Here is a 13312-nt window from a genome sequence, read left to right on the forward strand (position 1 = left end):
TTGTATATAATTCTGTTTCCTTTTTTTTTCATTTTTTTTATTTTTTTGCAGGGTATTGTGGGGCAGACATAAAATCTCTGTGCTCCGAAGCTGCCTTGTGTGCTTTACGCAAGCGTTACCCTCAGATTTACACAACAACAGAGAAGCTGCAGCTTGATGTGTCCTCTATTAAAATGACTGCTAGAGACTTCATGTTTGCCATGCAGAAAATTGTGCCGGCATCACAGAGAGCCGTTGTCTCCCCTGGACAGGCACTTTCCTGCATTATCCAGCCTCTGCTTCAGAACACCCTGTGCAACATCTTGGAGGCATTGAAGAAAGTTTTCCCACATATGGAAGAAGGACTTAAACATAAAGGGCCTGGTGCGTAACACATTTCTGTATTTAACCCCTACTAATTTTTAAGTATTGGTTTTTAGACATGGGTGACCAGGTCATTTATTTATTTCAGGTGCTTATATAGCGCCGTCAATTTACGCAGCACTTTACATATATCTATTGTACATTCACATCAGTCCCTAACCCTCAAGGGGCGTACAATCTAAGGTCCCTAACGCACATTCATACATACTAGGGACAATTTAGACAGGAGCCAATTAACCTACCAGCATGTCTTTGCAGTGTGGGAGGAAACCAGAGTACCCGGAGGAAACCCACGCAGGCACAGGGAGAACATGCAAACTCCATGCAGGTGGTGCTGTGGCTGGGATTCGAACCAATGACCCTAGTAATGCCAGGCTGAAGTGCTAACCATTTAGCCACTGTGCTGCCTACAGGGCATAAATCATTTTACCCTTTCACTCCCAGGTGGGTAGGGGGTAGACCAGCAAATATCTGTTCACTGATCTCCTCTCCCTATTAAGTATCCACGTGTTTGCTTCCAGGTTTGAATGTCACTTGTGCAATATACACTTCGTTAGCTTCAGTAGAGGGCAGGAGAGAAATCAGGGATACAAAATATATTGGGGACATTTGGTGTCTCCGGAGTACCTGGAGGAAACCCACACAGGGAGAACATGCAAACTCCAGGCAAGTGGTGCCGTGGTTGGGATTTGAACCAACGACCCTAGTACTGCCAGGCGGAAGTGCTAACCATTTAGCCACTGTGCTGCCCTTATAAATTTTTTATGTCAACTAATATAAGGGCAAAAAATCTATAAACTACCACCATTTTATTTTAGGGGATCGGTTTTCAAGAAGTACACAATATTTTGGGGGGTCTTAAGTAATCTTCCTAAAATGATTTGCAAAAAAAATGGCTGACAGTTAAAGGGTTAAAGCAAAACTCAGCCATCAAAATATTGAATAGCCCATTATAAGGTAATAAAAAGCTTTATGCTTGCCGTTTATTCCTGTTCTGTTGCCTGCAGCATGTCTCCATCACTGAAAGTCCTCCGTGTAGGTTAATTGGTGTCAAGGGGGTGAAGGGTGTAAACGACTTCAGCTTGAGTGTTTTCTCCTAAAATAACTCCCTCTACCCAACCTTTCTGCAGCAGTGCTGCTCCATCAGCCTCTTGCAGGCACTTGGTCTACATTCAGCCACTTGCTGTAGGACACAATTGGGAGACAGCGGTTTCCCAGAAGTGTCTTTAACCAGTTGTCAACCGCAGATAGCCGAATGACGGCTGCACTGCGGCCGGCCAGTTCTGGGAGACAGTCATATGACATCCTCCCAGAAAGCGCTCTGCTGCATGCCCCCGGTGATCTCCATGTCCTACCGACACAGCTGATCACGTGATGATCGGTGCCCAGCAGTGCCATCCACCAGAGCCGCTCACCTGGGCCCAGCAGTGCCGCAAGTCAGTGCCGACTATCAGTACCCATCATCAGTGCCGCCTATCAGTGCAGCCTCATTAATGCATATCGGTGAAGGAGAAAAATTAACTGTTTGCAAAATTTTATAATAGAAACAAAGAAACTTTCCCCCCCCCCCCCCCCCCAAAGTTCTTGCTTTTTTTTTTTGTTTATAGCGCAAAAAGTAAAACGCCCAGCGGCAAATACCACCAAAAGCTCTATTTTGTGAGAAAAAAATTATAAAAATTTCATATGGGTATAATGTTGCATGACCGCGCAATTGTTATTCAAAGTGCGACAGCGTTAAAGGCTGAAAATTGGCTTGGTAACGAAGGGGGTATAAGTGCCCTGTAGGCAAGGGGTTAACAAGGACCTACATGGCAGGATCACCAGGTATTTTCTTTTATGTGCTGTAGATCTGGGAAAAAAACAGACTGAAAACTACTTGGAAACGGGCGGACTGACCATTTGGAAACTCGGGCGCTGCCGAGGGCCCGGGGTCAGTAGGGGCCCCATAAGATGCCCCTGGTACCTTTTTCATAGGCTTTTTTGAGTTTGGGCAAGGACACGGGCCCCATGATCCCCTATTGCCCGGGGGCCCCATGAGTTGTCAGTCCGCCCCTGCTTGGAAAACAACAATTTACATGGAAAAGCTTTTCATGAGATTTTATTGGGTTTAGATGTCTTTGATGCTTTGAAATCCTTTTTTCTTAATTGCCAGATGTCCTCTAACTCCAGGCCCGCAGAAGAAATGAAGTTCCCGCACACCACAGGGTGATGCCACTCAGTCAGGGATATTCATTCCAATGAAATCCGCATACAAACAGCACCATTAGCAAGGAATGTTGCTGCATTGCACACAATACTGCACTTATTAGATTATGAATAAGCAAGGTGTTGTGTGAAACCCCTCAGAATTCCTTGCTCACTATGCTGTTAGTATGCTGATTTCATTGGAATGAGGAATCTCCCTGAGGTGTGTGGCAACTTTTGTTTCTTGTATTCACATTGATGAGCTGGACAGGCACCTGCAAGAGACCTGCTTTGTCCATCTTACCTGTCACTTGTCTGGAGCTGTTTTGTCTTGTATTAACACCAGGCTGTACCTGTAAATATCTCCTGCAGTTTGTTGATCAGGTGCCTTAGTAGACATGCTACAATACAGAAGGTTCATTTGGGCTTTAAAGTAATATTAAAGACTTTTTTTTTTTTTTTTTTGTTATACTTGCCTACTTTCTGCATTGGTTTTGCACAGAGCAGACTCTATCTTCCTCTTCTCAGGTCCCCTGTTGGCACTCCTGGCTCTGCCCCTAAGGGGGCACTCGTGTGCTTGCTCCTGAGTTGGCTGTGTGTGTCCATAAGACACACAGAACAGGGCTCGGCCCCATCTCCATTTCCTCGTCATTGGCTTCTGCTGCTGTATCTGAGCCAATGAGAGCCTCCACTCTCGTGCACAATGCTGGATCAAGATCCAGAAATGTAATTAGGGAGGACTGCAGTGGAAGCTGCATGCAGAAGGGTGTGTGTGTGTGTATGTGTGTGTATGTGTGTGTGTGTGTATGTGTATGTGTGTGTGTATATGTATATATATATATATATATATATATATATATATATATATATATATATATATATATATATATATATATATATATATATATATATATATATATATATATATATATATACACATATATATATATATATACACATATATATATACACATATATATATATATATATATATATATATACATATACATACATACATACACACACACACACACACACACACACACACACACACACACACACACACACACACACACACACACACACACACATATGTATGTATGTGTATATATATATATATATACTCTCTCACTGTGTAGAATGCAGTAGGGTGACAAAACCTGGCTTTAGAACTACTTTTAACCTCCCTGTCTGTATTCCCGAGTGTAGCTCGGGGTAAAGTTTCAGCACCACAAGCGGTAACCCCAAGCTACACTCGGGAATACACTGCATCGCTGCTCTGGGATCTGTTCTTCACTTACCCTGTCCTTCGCTCCCGTGATGTCCCTCCTGCAGTATCCCCAGCAATCTCCTCCGGCCAATGCCGGCATCCGTCTTCCGGTCCCTGTGAGCATCGGGACGTACGGGGACAGAACTGGCGGAACATTTAAAAATGTCAAAAAGTGACATTCACTCAATGCTCTAAAATCACATAGTATAACATTACTGTATCAAACCATTTCACATACATTTTGTCCCGAGTTTTGTCCCGGTTTTAGACCGGCTAGAGAACAGCGATAGTAAATTAGAACCACTTGCAGAATTGAGTGATAATGATTCGTGGGGGAAATTGATTGACTGAAAATGATTTTGCAACTTTGCTCAGTGATGTGCGAACTTGGCGCTATATTTCATATTTCAGTGTTTTTTGGTTTGATTATATTATTGAATTAAATTTATTCTTTTTACGATTATTCAGTTATAATTTATGATTTCGTGTTTCAAATTTTATCCTACCCGGGATGTTTACTAGACTTTTGCTCGGACAGATTTCAGTGAGTTATTCCTAAAAATTACAGGCCTACAATAAAAAAAATACATATTTTCATGCAAAAAAAGTACCGCTTTGAGCACAGAAATACTGACATAATCAGATCGCTAGGGAGGTTTAAAGACCATCTTTGCTTTCCGCATGCAGGGTAAAGCAACAGGTTCACTTGATTGCCTGCTACTTATACTCTCCTTCCCTTGGTTTGTCTGCTGGAGTGAATTTGAGGAGCACTGTGTAAGCATTAAGTTGATCTGGTCAGAGCATGCATAGTTAACCTCTTCTCACCAAGCATGCGCAGATGTGCAGCCTTTCTGCATCTGGGCCTTGACTCAGAGCGGCTGCACATTTGCTTGCAATTAAAATAAAAAAAACAACCATATGTGCTTAGAGCGGGCACCCTGCACGCTCACAGCACGCATGTCCGGTACTCACGGAAAGTTCCCAATCTCCTCCTCTTATGATCTGGACCTTTCCCGATCATGTGACAGTGAATCACGGTGGTCACATGACCCTAAGACCCTGCCTTCCGCCTTCTGAAACACTTAAAGGGCCGGGAGGCGCCAGCGCCACGGGGTTAAGGACACTCACTGCCACCAAATGACATTGGATGTGCCTGGCTGCTCTGGCACATTTTGCTTCTGTTTTGGATTGTTCAAATGGTGAGAATATCACATGATATAAGAATAGTAGACATGACAGCTGTTTTCTGGTGGGGGCATAACTTTCTGAGACTGTTACCTGGCTCATGTCAATGTTTCAATGCTTGGGCACTTGCCAGGGACATGTATAGAAATTTATGAAATTCTGAAACTCATTTACACCATGCTTATTTTGGCTCCGACTTGCTGTTAAAACTAGACCCACCCAGGCAAGTAGCATTTTCAGGAGGCCAGCTATGTTGGGCCCTACATTTATTTCATGACTCGTGTATGTTCAGTGTGTTGTCAACCGCTTTCACTGGACCATGAAAGATTGAGATGTGAGAGCACCACCGCTACTTTTGCAGCAATATCACTTATAAGTGTCCACTTCACTTACTTTTTTTTCTTCTTGTATATTTAAGCACTTTCCATTGGTTTGTTGGATGAAGACCTGATTTATAGTGATGATGAGGGTCCCTCTGTGTTTGAAAATGGGATAATCAATAAATTGCCAAATGGTAGATCGAAAGAAAATCGCCCATTTATTCACCTCAATGTGTAAGTACTCTTATTAATCTGATGCTTTGACTTGTAAGATTAAAATTTTTAATGGTAAATCTCGTTCATTACGGTCATAAATCAGTGGAGAGGTTTGTTTTCTCTCCCCTGTACTGCCTAAATCAAAACATAAACATTTTGGAATAATATAAAATCCCAGTGGTTATTGAAGAATAAGTACGCTTTAAAACAGTGTGCGTTTTTTTTGTTTTTTTGGTTTTTTTTTTGCTCTGTCCAAAACAATCCTGCTCTGCCCTTTCCACAAATGTATACTTGCCTGAATTCAACAGCCATGGCTTCCATTGTTTACATCCAGCTTTGAAAACCTCCCTTTAACCACCTTCCGCCCGCCATATACTACAATGATGGGCGCAATGTGGTTCTCTCGTTCTGATAGGACGTCATATGACGTCCTTCCATTCTCACTGCGCATGCGCGGCTCAGGGAGTGCGCAGCGTGGCGATCGCCAGTGTGCTGTGTCCCTCGGACACAGCTGATCACGGAAAGAGCCGAAGATGCCAGCTCGGTCATGTGATCAGCTGTGTCCAATCACAGCTGATCACATGTAAACACGGAAATGCCGGTTATCGGCATTTTTCTCCTCTCGTGCTGTCACGCTGACAGCTGGAGAGGAGAGCCGGTAATCGGCTTTCCGCGGAGGGTACATGTACACTGATCATCAGGGCACTGATGATCAGTGTGGCCCCAAAAGTGCCCCCTGTCAGTGTCCATCAGTGCATACCAGTGCACATTAATGCCACATATCAGTGCTGCCCATCAGTGATGCCTGTCCATGCCCATCAGTGCCTCCTCATCAGTGTCCATCAGTGCAGCCTCAATAGCGCACATCAGTGAAGGAGAAAAATCACTTATTTACAAAATTGTATAGCAAAAACTAAAACGTGTTTTTGTTTGGTTTTTTTTACAACATTTTCAGTGGTTTTTGGTTTAAGAATAAATAAAAATCCCAGAGGTGATTAAATACCACCAAAAGAAAGCTCTATCTGTCTAAAAAAAAAAAGATAAAAATTTCATATGGGTACAATGTTGCATGACTGCGCAATTGTCATTCAAAGTGTGACAGCGCTGAAAGCTGAAAATTGGCCTAGGCAGGAAGGAGGTGAAAGGCCTCTGTAGGCAAGGGGTTAAAGGCTGCATTTGCATGTTACAGCCCCATGGACAACTTTTTGGTCCTCTTCCCACTGGCTGATGTAGGTAATGAGCCTCACTAAAGTCTATGGGGCTTTATTGCACTGATGCAGCCAGGATAGGGAGCCTTTCACCACTAGATGTAACAAACGTGCCACGGCCATCATATCTCGGTAAGTATCTTTGCAGGAGGATTGTTTAGGTCAAGGCAAAAAAAATAAATGCATTTTGTCTGAAAGTGCGCATATTCCTTATGCAAAAAGAAAAACAAGCTAGAAATTTTAATTTTGGTAGTGTTGTGTCTCCAGCTTGTTGACTATCTCATTACTGAAAATGGCCTGGAAATTAATGGGTGTAACTTCTTGGAATTGAGGTGGTTCAAATCAAAGGTATTGGGCTTACAAGTTACCTGAGGAAGAGTAAGCACATCAGTGGCCTACCTTGCAGTCCTCTACAGTCTTCAAACTGTGGCCAGCAGCAGGAATAGTAATTGGTCCAAAGTGGTGAAGGGACCAGATAGCAATATCGCAGAATAGTGATACCCTCGTTGCTTCTGGGATAATGGTGTGGCTCCACCCATTTTTGGGCGCAGAGTCAACGCTTGAATTTTAAACAGACTGTCAAAGAAAATGGTTTGGTTTTTCTTTTGGGAGGGTGTGTTTTTTTTTTTTTTTGTGGTCCTGTCTGGAGGACTCTTTGCCCGCAGGTTTTGAGATTGACAGAAATATTTGTATTGATTGTATAGTTACTCTAACACTTGTAACGGTCTCTCTATTGTGAACAGGAATGCCTATCACCAGCCAACTTCGTACAGGCCTAGGTTTTTGATCTGTGGGAAGCCAGGCCTGGGTCAGGGTACGCACTTGGCTCCAGCACTCATCCACACTCTGGAAAAGTTCACCGTGTACACATTGGATTTGGCTGTGCTTTTTGGGGTTAGTGTAACGTCTCCAGAAGAAACTTGTGCACAGGTAATTAAGCTTTTGTATTTTTCTACTAGACTCCTAACCATGCTCTACTGAGGTTGTTTGAAAGATGTTTTGTATGACTAGATAAATGAATTGTATAGGGAGAAATCTTAAAAGTCGAAGTGTGGCCATACCACTGATTTTAAAAAAATAAATAAATAAAAATGCACATTGCTAAAGAGCAGCAACGTTTACAAATGCCCGCTACCATTCGCAGAGTTGACTCTTGCATTTTTAAGCAGCAAGAACTCCGAGGCCCATGGCAGACTTCATGTTGTATCCTGCATCTGCATTTAACTTTGCAGCTGAGAGCTGTTCTCGGTTTACATCTGTCTGACCACTTTTGGTTTTCTGTCTTTTTGTGATGGTTTGGTTGTGAATATTTTATAAATGCCTTTTCCCTAGATCTCAGATACTCAGTAGTGAGATCTTACTGCCATAATTCCCAACACTGTTCCAGTTCACTTGGAGTTCTTGATGTTCTTATCTTCCTTTGTGTGTTCTAACATTCTTGTTACTTTCTTTATCTAAAATAACCAATAAACCAATGGACATGGAGGATGCAAACAGGCAAAGCTCTGGTACTAAAGCAGTTTCACTTTCCCTTGTGGGGGGGGGGTGAACACTGTTGTTGGTCTGTGGCACCTGCACTTAATACCTGTTGGCAGATCTTTATTTAACCTCTGGACACCAGCCTCACGCAAATGTGCGGCCTTCCGGTGTCTGGACCATGATGCCAAGCGGCCACACATTTGCGCACAATTAAGAAAAACATATGTGCTGAGAGCGTGCATCCTGCGTGCTCCCAGCACACATGTCCGGTACTCACGGAAAGGTTTAGATCGGGACCTTTCCCGATCATGTGACTGCTGTGACAGCAAATCACAGCGGTCACATGACCTTAAAACCCCGCCCTGCCTCCCAGCTTCTGAAACCCTTAAAGAGCCAGGAGGCGCCAAGGGGTTAAGTTGCAGACACAGTTTAGGATATAGTTCTGCTTTACAGAATTCTAGAGCCAGGAATACCCGAGAACAAAGTTGTGATGAAAATGCTATCTTCAAATATTCATGATGTGTAAATCTAGGTCCATGGCACTGAGTGGAATGACTTTGGCTTAACAGTGAACAACTTCTCCCTTTTTTGATATAGCTTTTTCGTGAAGCAAGACGGACTGTTCCTAGCATTCTGTATATTCCACACATTCATCTATGGTGGGAGACGGTCAGCAACACCTTGAAAGCAACATTTCTCACTCTAATCAAAAGCATACCATCGTTTTCTCCAATCCTCCTGTTGGCAACAAGTGACATGGAATATGGGGATCTTGACTCTGAGGTAATAAGTGTTCTGGATAAGAGTCGAAGTTTAGGAAAATAAATGGCTAGTGTTAATCCAAAATTATTTCCTTCTTGTCTATCAATATCTTTACCTTCACAGTACATTCCAAGCTTGGTTAGATCTTATAATTTGTGTGAACAAATAATTGTACAGTTAAAGCAGAACTATAGGCAAAACCACCTTCTTTCTTTCTTTTATTATTTTGGATAGAGTAAGGGAGGTTCTAACTCCTGTGAAGTTTAATTTTTGTCCTCTTTGCCCAATGAGGAGACTTCCCTACACTTCCTGTCACATAGCCAAGATGGGAAGTGAAAGGAAATCCCTGTAAATTAAGGGAATCTCTTGGGGGGGGGGGGGGGGGGGGTCCGTCCCGGGGCCCCAGGTCACCAGAACTAGCGTCCCCATTGGAAGATTTCCCCTCTATTACTTTTTCTGGGGACAACTCCAAATTTGGAATTTTACTTTCAATGATAAGACAAAGAGAGGGTCAATCTCCGTAATGGGGGCACAGAGCAATAAAAACCTGACAGGAGTTCTAATCCCCTCTAACCAAAACAAAACAATTTTTGCCTCTAGTTATACTATAAACATTAAATTAAACCTCAATTAAATGAGGCAGAACAACCCTTTGCAACCAATCAGATATTATTCTTTTTTTTTTTTATTTTTTTTTTTTTTTATCTGCCGAGACTAAAAAAAACTTGCAGTAGATTGCCTTTGGCCATATAATGATCTTTTGAGCTAATGCTTATTTTTTATTTTTTTTGGAAACTAACAATCATGATTTTCTTTCATGACTGGTAGAGCATACAGATTCGGTGAAGCCCATACTCTGGGAAGCCTGTACTGCTAGAATATGAAGTCCTCTTTTGCACTATAAAATGCTAGTTGCCTGACTGTTATTCTGACCCAGTGGGTTCAATACATTTGGATATAGACCTGCATTAAAGAGGAACATTAGCCTTTCCTCTCCCCCAAATTTCCCCTCATCCCTGCTTACCTTTTACTGTGTTCACCGCAGTAAACATACTCATCTAGCCAGTGGATGCTGCATTGAGCTGGGAATCCCCCTCTCTGCAACTGCTCTACGGGTCCGACGCGATGACGTGGCAAGACTTGAAAATTGCTGTTTAGATGCTCTCCATCCAGTGACAGAGCTTGAGCTGTTTCCCAAAGAAGATTGGGCAAAAATGTCCCTTTCTAGATGTGCAAAGCTGGTAGAGACATCCCCAAAAAGATTTGCAGCTGTAATTGCAGTGAAAGGTGGTTCTACAACCTTGTCTATCACATAAAATCCCAATAAAATACATTTACGTTTTTGGTTGTAACTTCAAAGGGTATGGAAAATTTTCAAGGGGTATGAATACTTTCAAGGCACTGTACATCCTTACGCCGTACTTTAAATAAAAAATGCACCAAAAAAGTGTATAAACCCAAATTTTAAACCATCACATAAACCCAAACTAATGCAGCTACAGTATTGCTACACCTTAAATGTCACTATATGATGAATACCAATATCAATCACCATCAAGCGCTATGAATACAACTAGTCTAATCAACAAAATCCCGTATGGTCATGCAGTGAGAAAACTTTACATTTTTATGTTAAATAAATATATGCACAGATAATCAAACAGAATAAAGTCCACTTTGTATAAATGAACATGCAATCTTCTCTCATTGTGCTGTGATTTTATGTATTTATTTTTTTCACACTTTAAATCTGTTTATAAAGGTGTTCTGTGACCCACTCCCTTTAGCAAGCAAACTCACCAAATCACATGGCCTCTATATTTTGATCAGCATATAGAGCTCAAGATTTCTATCAAGGAGGTCGTCAATTTCTTTCAGCTCACTCCAATGCAATGAATGGCTCCATTCAAAGTAAATTTTAGCATGCAAAGAAAAAACACCCAATAGTGTAATACCATACACACAAATATATTTAATAAAACATAAAGCCACTCACAAACTCAGAAGGGTAAATGCCATTTTTCAGAAGTACCCCCTTTGCATTTAATTGCCGACGAACACATATATCAAACTGGTTCTCACTGAAGTTGGGCTTTACCCTAGCCGTATAATTTGAATGTATTATAATATCCCTGTAATAGGAATATCAGACTGTAACCTCCACTGTGGAAGATACTAATGTAAATAGCATGCGTATATTTGATAAAATGAGAGCAATGTTACGTTCAAGATCAAGGAAACCTGGGCTAACTTGAACCGCATAGGTGCTCATTGCTGTTTTTCTGGAAACGCTAGTTGCAGGGCTGTTATGCTAGATCTAGTGGTTCCATACTTACTGACCAGAAACAAGATTGTTGTGAGGGGGCTGTCTGGCTAAATCACTGAGTTCTCTACTTTTGGGTCCCTAACCAGAAACCAGATTGCTGCAGATGCAGCATAATGTAGTCAGAATACTTGGAGTCACTGATCTGTAAATTGATCGTCGTATTGAAGGCGGACAGAAAACTAGTTTCAAGAAGAGGCTGGTAAAGGCGGCATTTGCATATATTTTTTCTCATTTTTTTATAGGCTTTTTTTTTTTTTTTATAAATGTGGAAAACCAATATTCTACTAGCCTTTGATTAATTGATTTGCTTTTCCTTCTAGCTACAAGAACTGTTTTTGGATGATTATGAGGAGGTTTTCAATGTTGAATTACCAAACAAGGAAGACAGGAAAGCTTTCTTTCAGGATCTTATTTTGAACCAAGCTGCTAAGCCTCCAACTTCCAAAAGGAAGGCAGGTTAGTCTGATCTGAGCCTTCGCAAACATTAAAGGTATCTTTGCAGCAAATTTACCATGTGTGTTTTTGTATTTTCTAATCAGTTCTCCAAGCTCTTGAAGTGCTGCCAGTAGCTCCACCACCTGAGCCCCGTCCACTTACTACCGAGGAGCTAAAGCGATTGGAAGCACAGGAGGAAGAAACACTCCGTGAGCTGAGGCTCTTTCTGAGGGATGTTACCCACCGAATTGCCATTGACAAACGATTCAGGGCTTTTACGAAGCCAGTAGACCTTGAGGAGGTAATTGGGACTCATTTCTGTATGACTTGCTTGCATCTCATGTATTCTGAAATGGGGAAATGATTGTAATGCAAATTCAGAAACTTCTCTTTCTTCTACCACACCGGGCACAGGCAGTTTTTCAGGGTTTTGCATGCTGGGAAAGCTTTTCAATGCACTTGAGCAGCTCTGCTTAAGGTGTATGTTTGGGCAAAATTAAAGAAATAAAGTGCACATTTTACATTAATTTCCCCATGTTTTATCAGTTTGAAAACACTGCCTGTACAGAAATACCAGGGGATCTGCCAGAAACGTGGCATGCTCCTAACTTCTGTTTTGGGCTGGCATCTCTTCAGATATGTAAGTTTGGGAGCATGTCTGCCTCAGTCTGACCTCCCAGCAATTGCACCTTCAAGAATAATCTGTCACCTTCAGGGTAATACTACAGGAGGAGTGGACACTTGAATACAAAATAACTGTAAGCCAGCCCAGGAGAGCATCCCCTACTACCAGGACGACCGTTATTTGCAACTGTCCCAGTAGGATGGATATCTTCAGCTCTGCTGTATAAAATATGAATCTATTTTTTTTTTTTTTAAGCATAATTCCCAAATTGTCTTCCATGATGGGACATGAGAAGCTCCTCCTGCAACAGGGACAGGAAACGCATCATCACTTTAAAGGATGTCCTACCGAACTCGTCAGTTATTGTGTTTACTTCAATCGGTGGTAGGAGGCTCAGATCTGGATTCTTGCCTGTATTCCACCCACTTCCCTTTTTAGTTGTCCTCCTTTTGATGGTGGAACTCTTGCCCTCTTAACGAGCAGGAAGAGGCCTGGGGCCCACACCATTTTCAGTGCTTGGGGAAGGTTCATTCTGGGTAAGGAATAGCCTGGGCTGTTGTGGTATACTTTTTGCAGCAGCAAGGAAAAGTCCCTGCTGGATATGAGCCAGGCTGAGTTTCCTAGACTGGTGTTCACTGGATGCCAAGTCCAGGTGGGGAAATATCGCTGCTTGTTTCTGGAGCTGCGTTTACTCAGAGATGTGAGCAGGGCCAGCTGGTTCTTCTGACTAAGCTTCCTTGGTGAGGGGATGTGAAGGCCAGAAGACCATTTTTAGGAGTTAGGAGCTTTCCTCCACTTTATCCCTTGCTATGATCAATATAGGGCTCTTCGTCTTCTGAGAAGTCCCAATCCACATCCTCGAGCTTCGAGCAATTTGGCTGTCTCTGCAGTGTTTAACAATCCTGATGGGTGGAGGCTATAGTTATCCAACTGGTGTTC

General features: G+C 42.3%; 1 protein-coding gene across 1 annotated transcript in view; it reads left to right on the forward strand.

The window, feature by feature from the left end:
* ATAD2 (ATPase family AAA domain containing 2) overlaps positions 1 to 13312 on the forward strand; it is a 64677-nt gene that overhangs the window by 32406 nt on the left and 18959 nt on the right. The window contains exons 16-21 of the mRNA XM_089677532.1: positions 52 to 363; positions 5421 to 5556; positions 7490 to 7676; positions 8823 to 9008; positions 11634 to 11769; positions 11853 to 12049. Coding sequence (XP_089533658.1) covers positions 52 to 363; positions 5421 to 5556; positions 7490 to 7676; positions 8823 to 9008; positions 11634 to 11769; positions 11853 to 12049 — 1154 coding nt within the window. The remainder of the gene's footprint in view (positions 1 to 51; positions 364 to 5420; positions 5557 to 7489; positions 7677 to 8822; positions 9009 to 11633; positions 11770 to 11852; positions 12050 to 13312) is intronic.

Source organism: Staurois parvus, unplaced genomic scaffold (assembly GCF_062004578.1).
Source record: "Staurois parvus isolate SC_StPar_1 unplaced genomic scaffold, SC_StPar_1.0 ptg000187l, whole genome shotgun sequence".
Lineage (NCBI taxonomy): Eukaryota > Metazoa > Chordata > Amphibia > Anura > Ranidae > Staurois > Staurois parvus.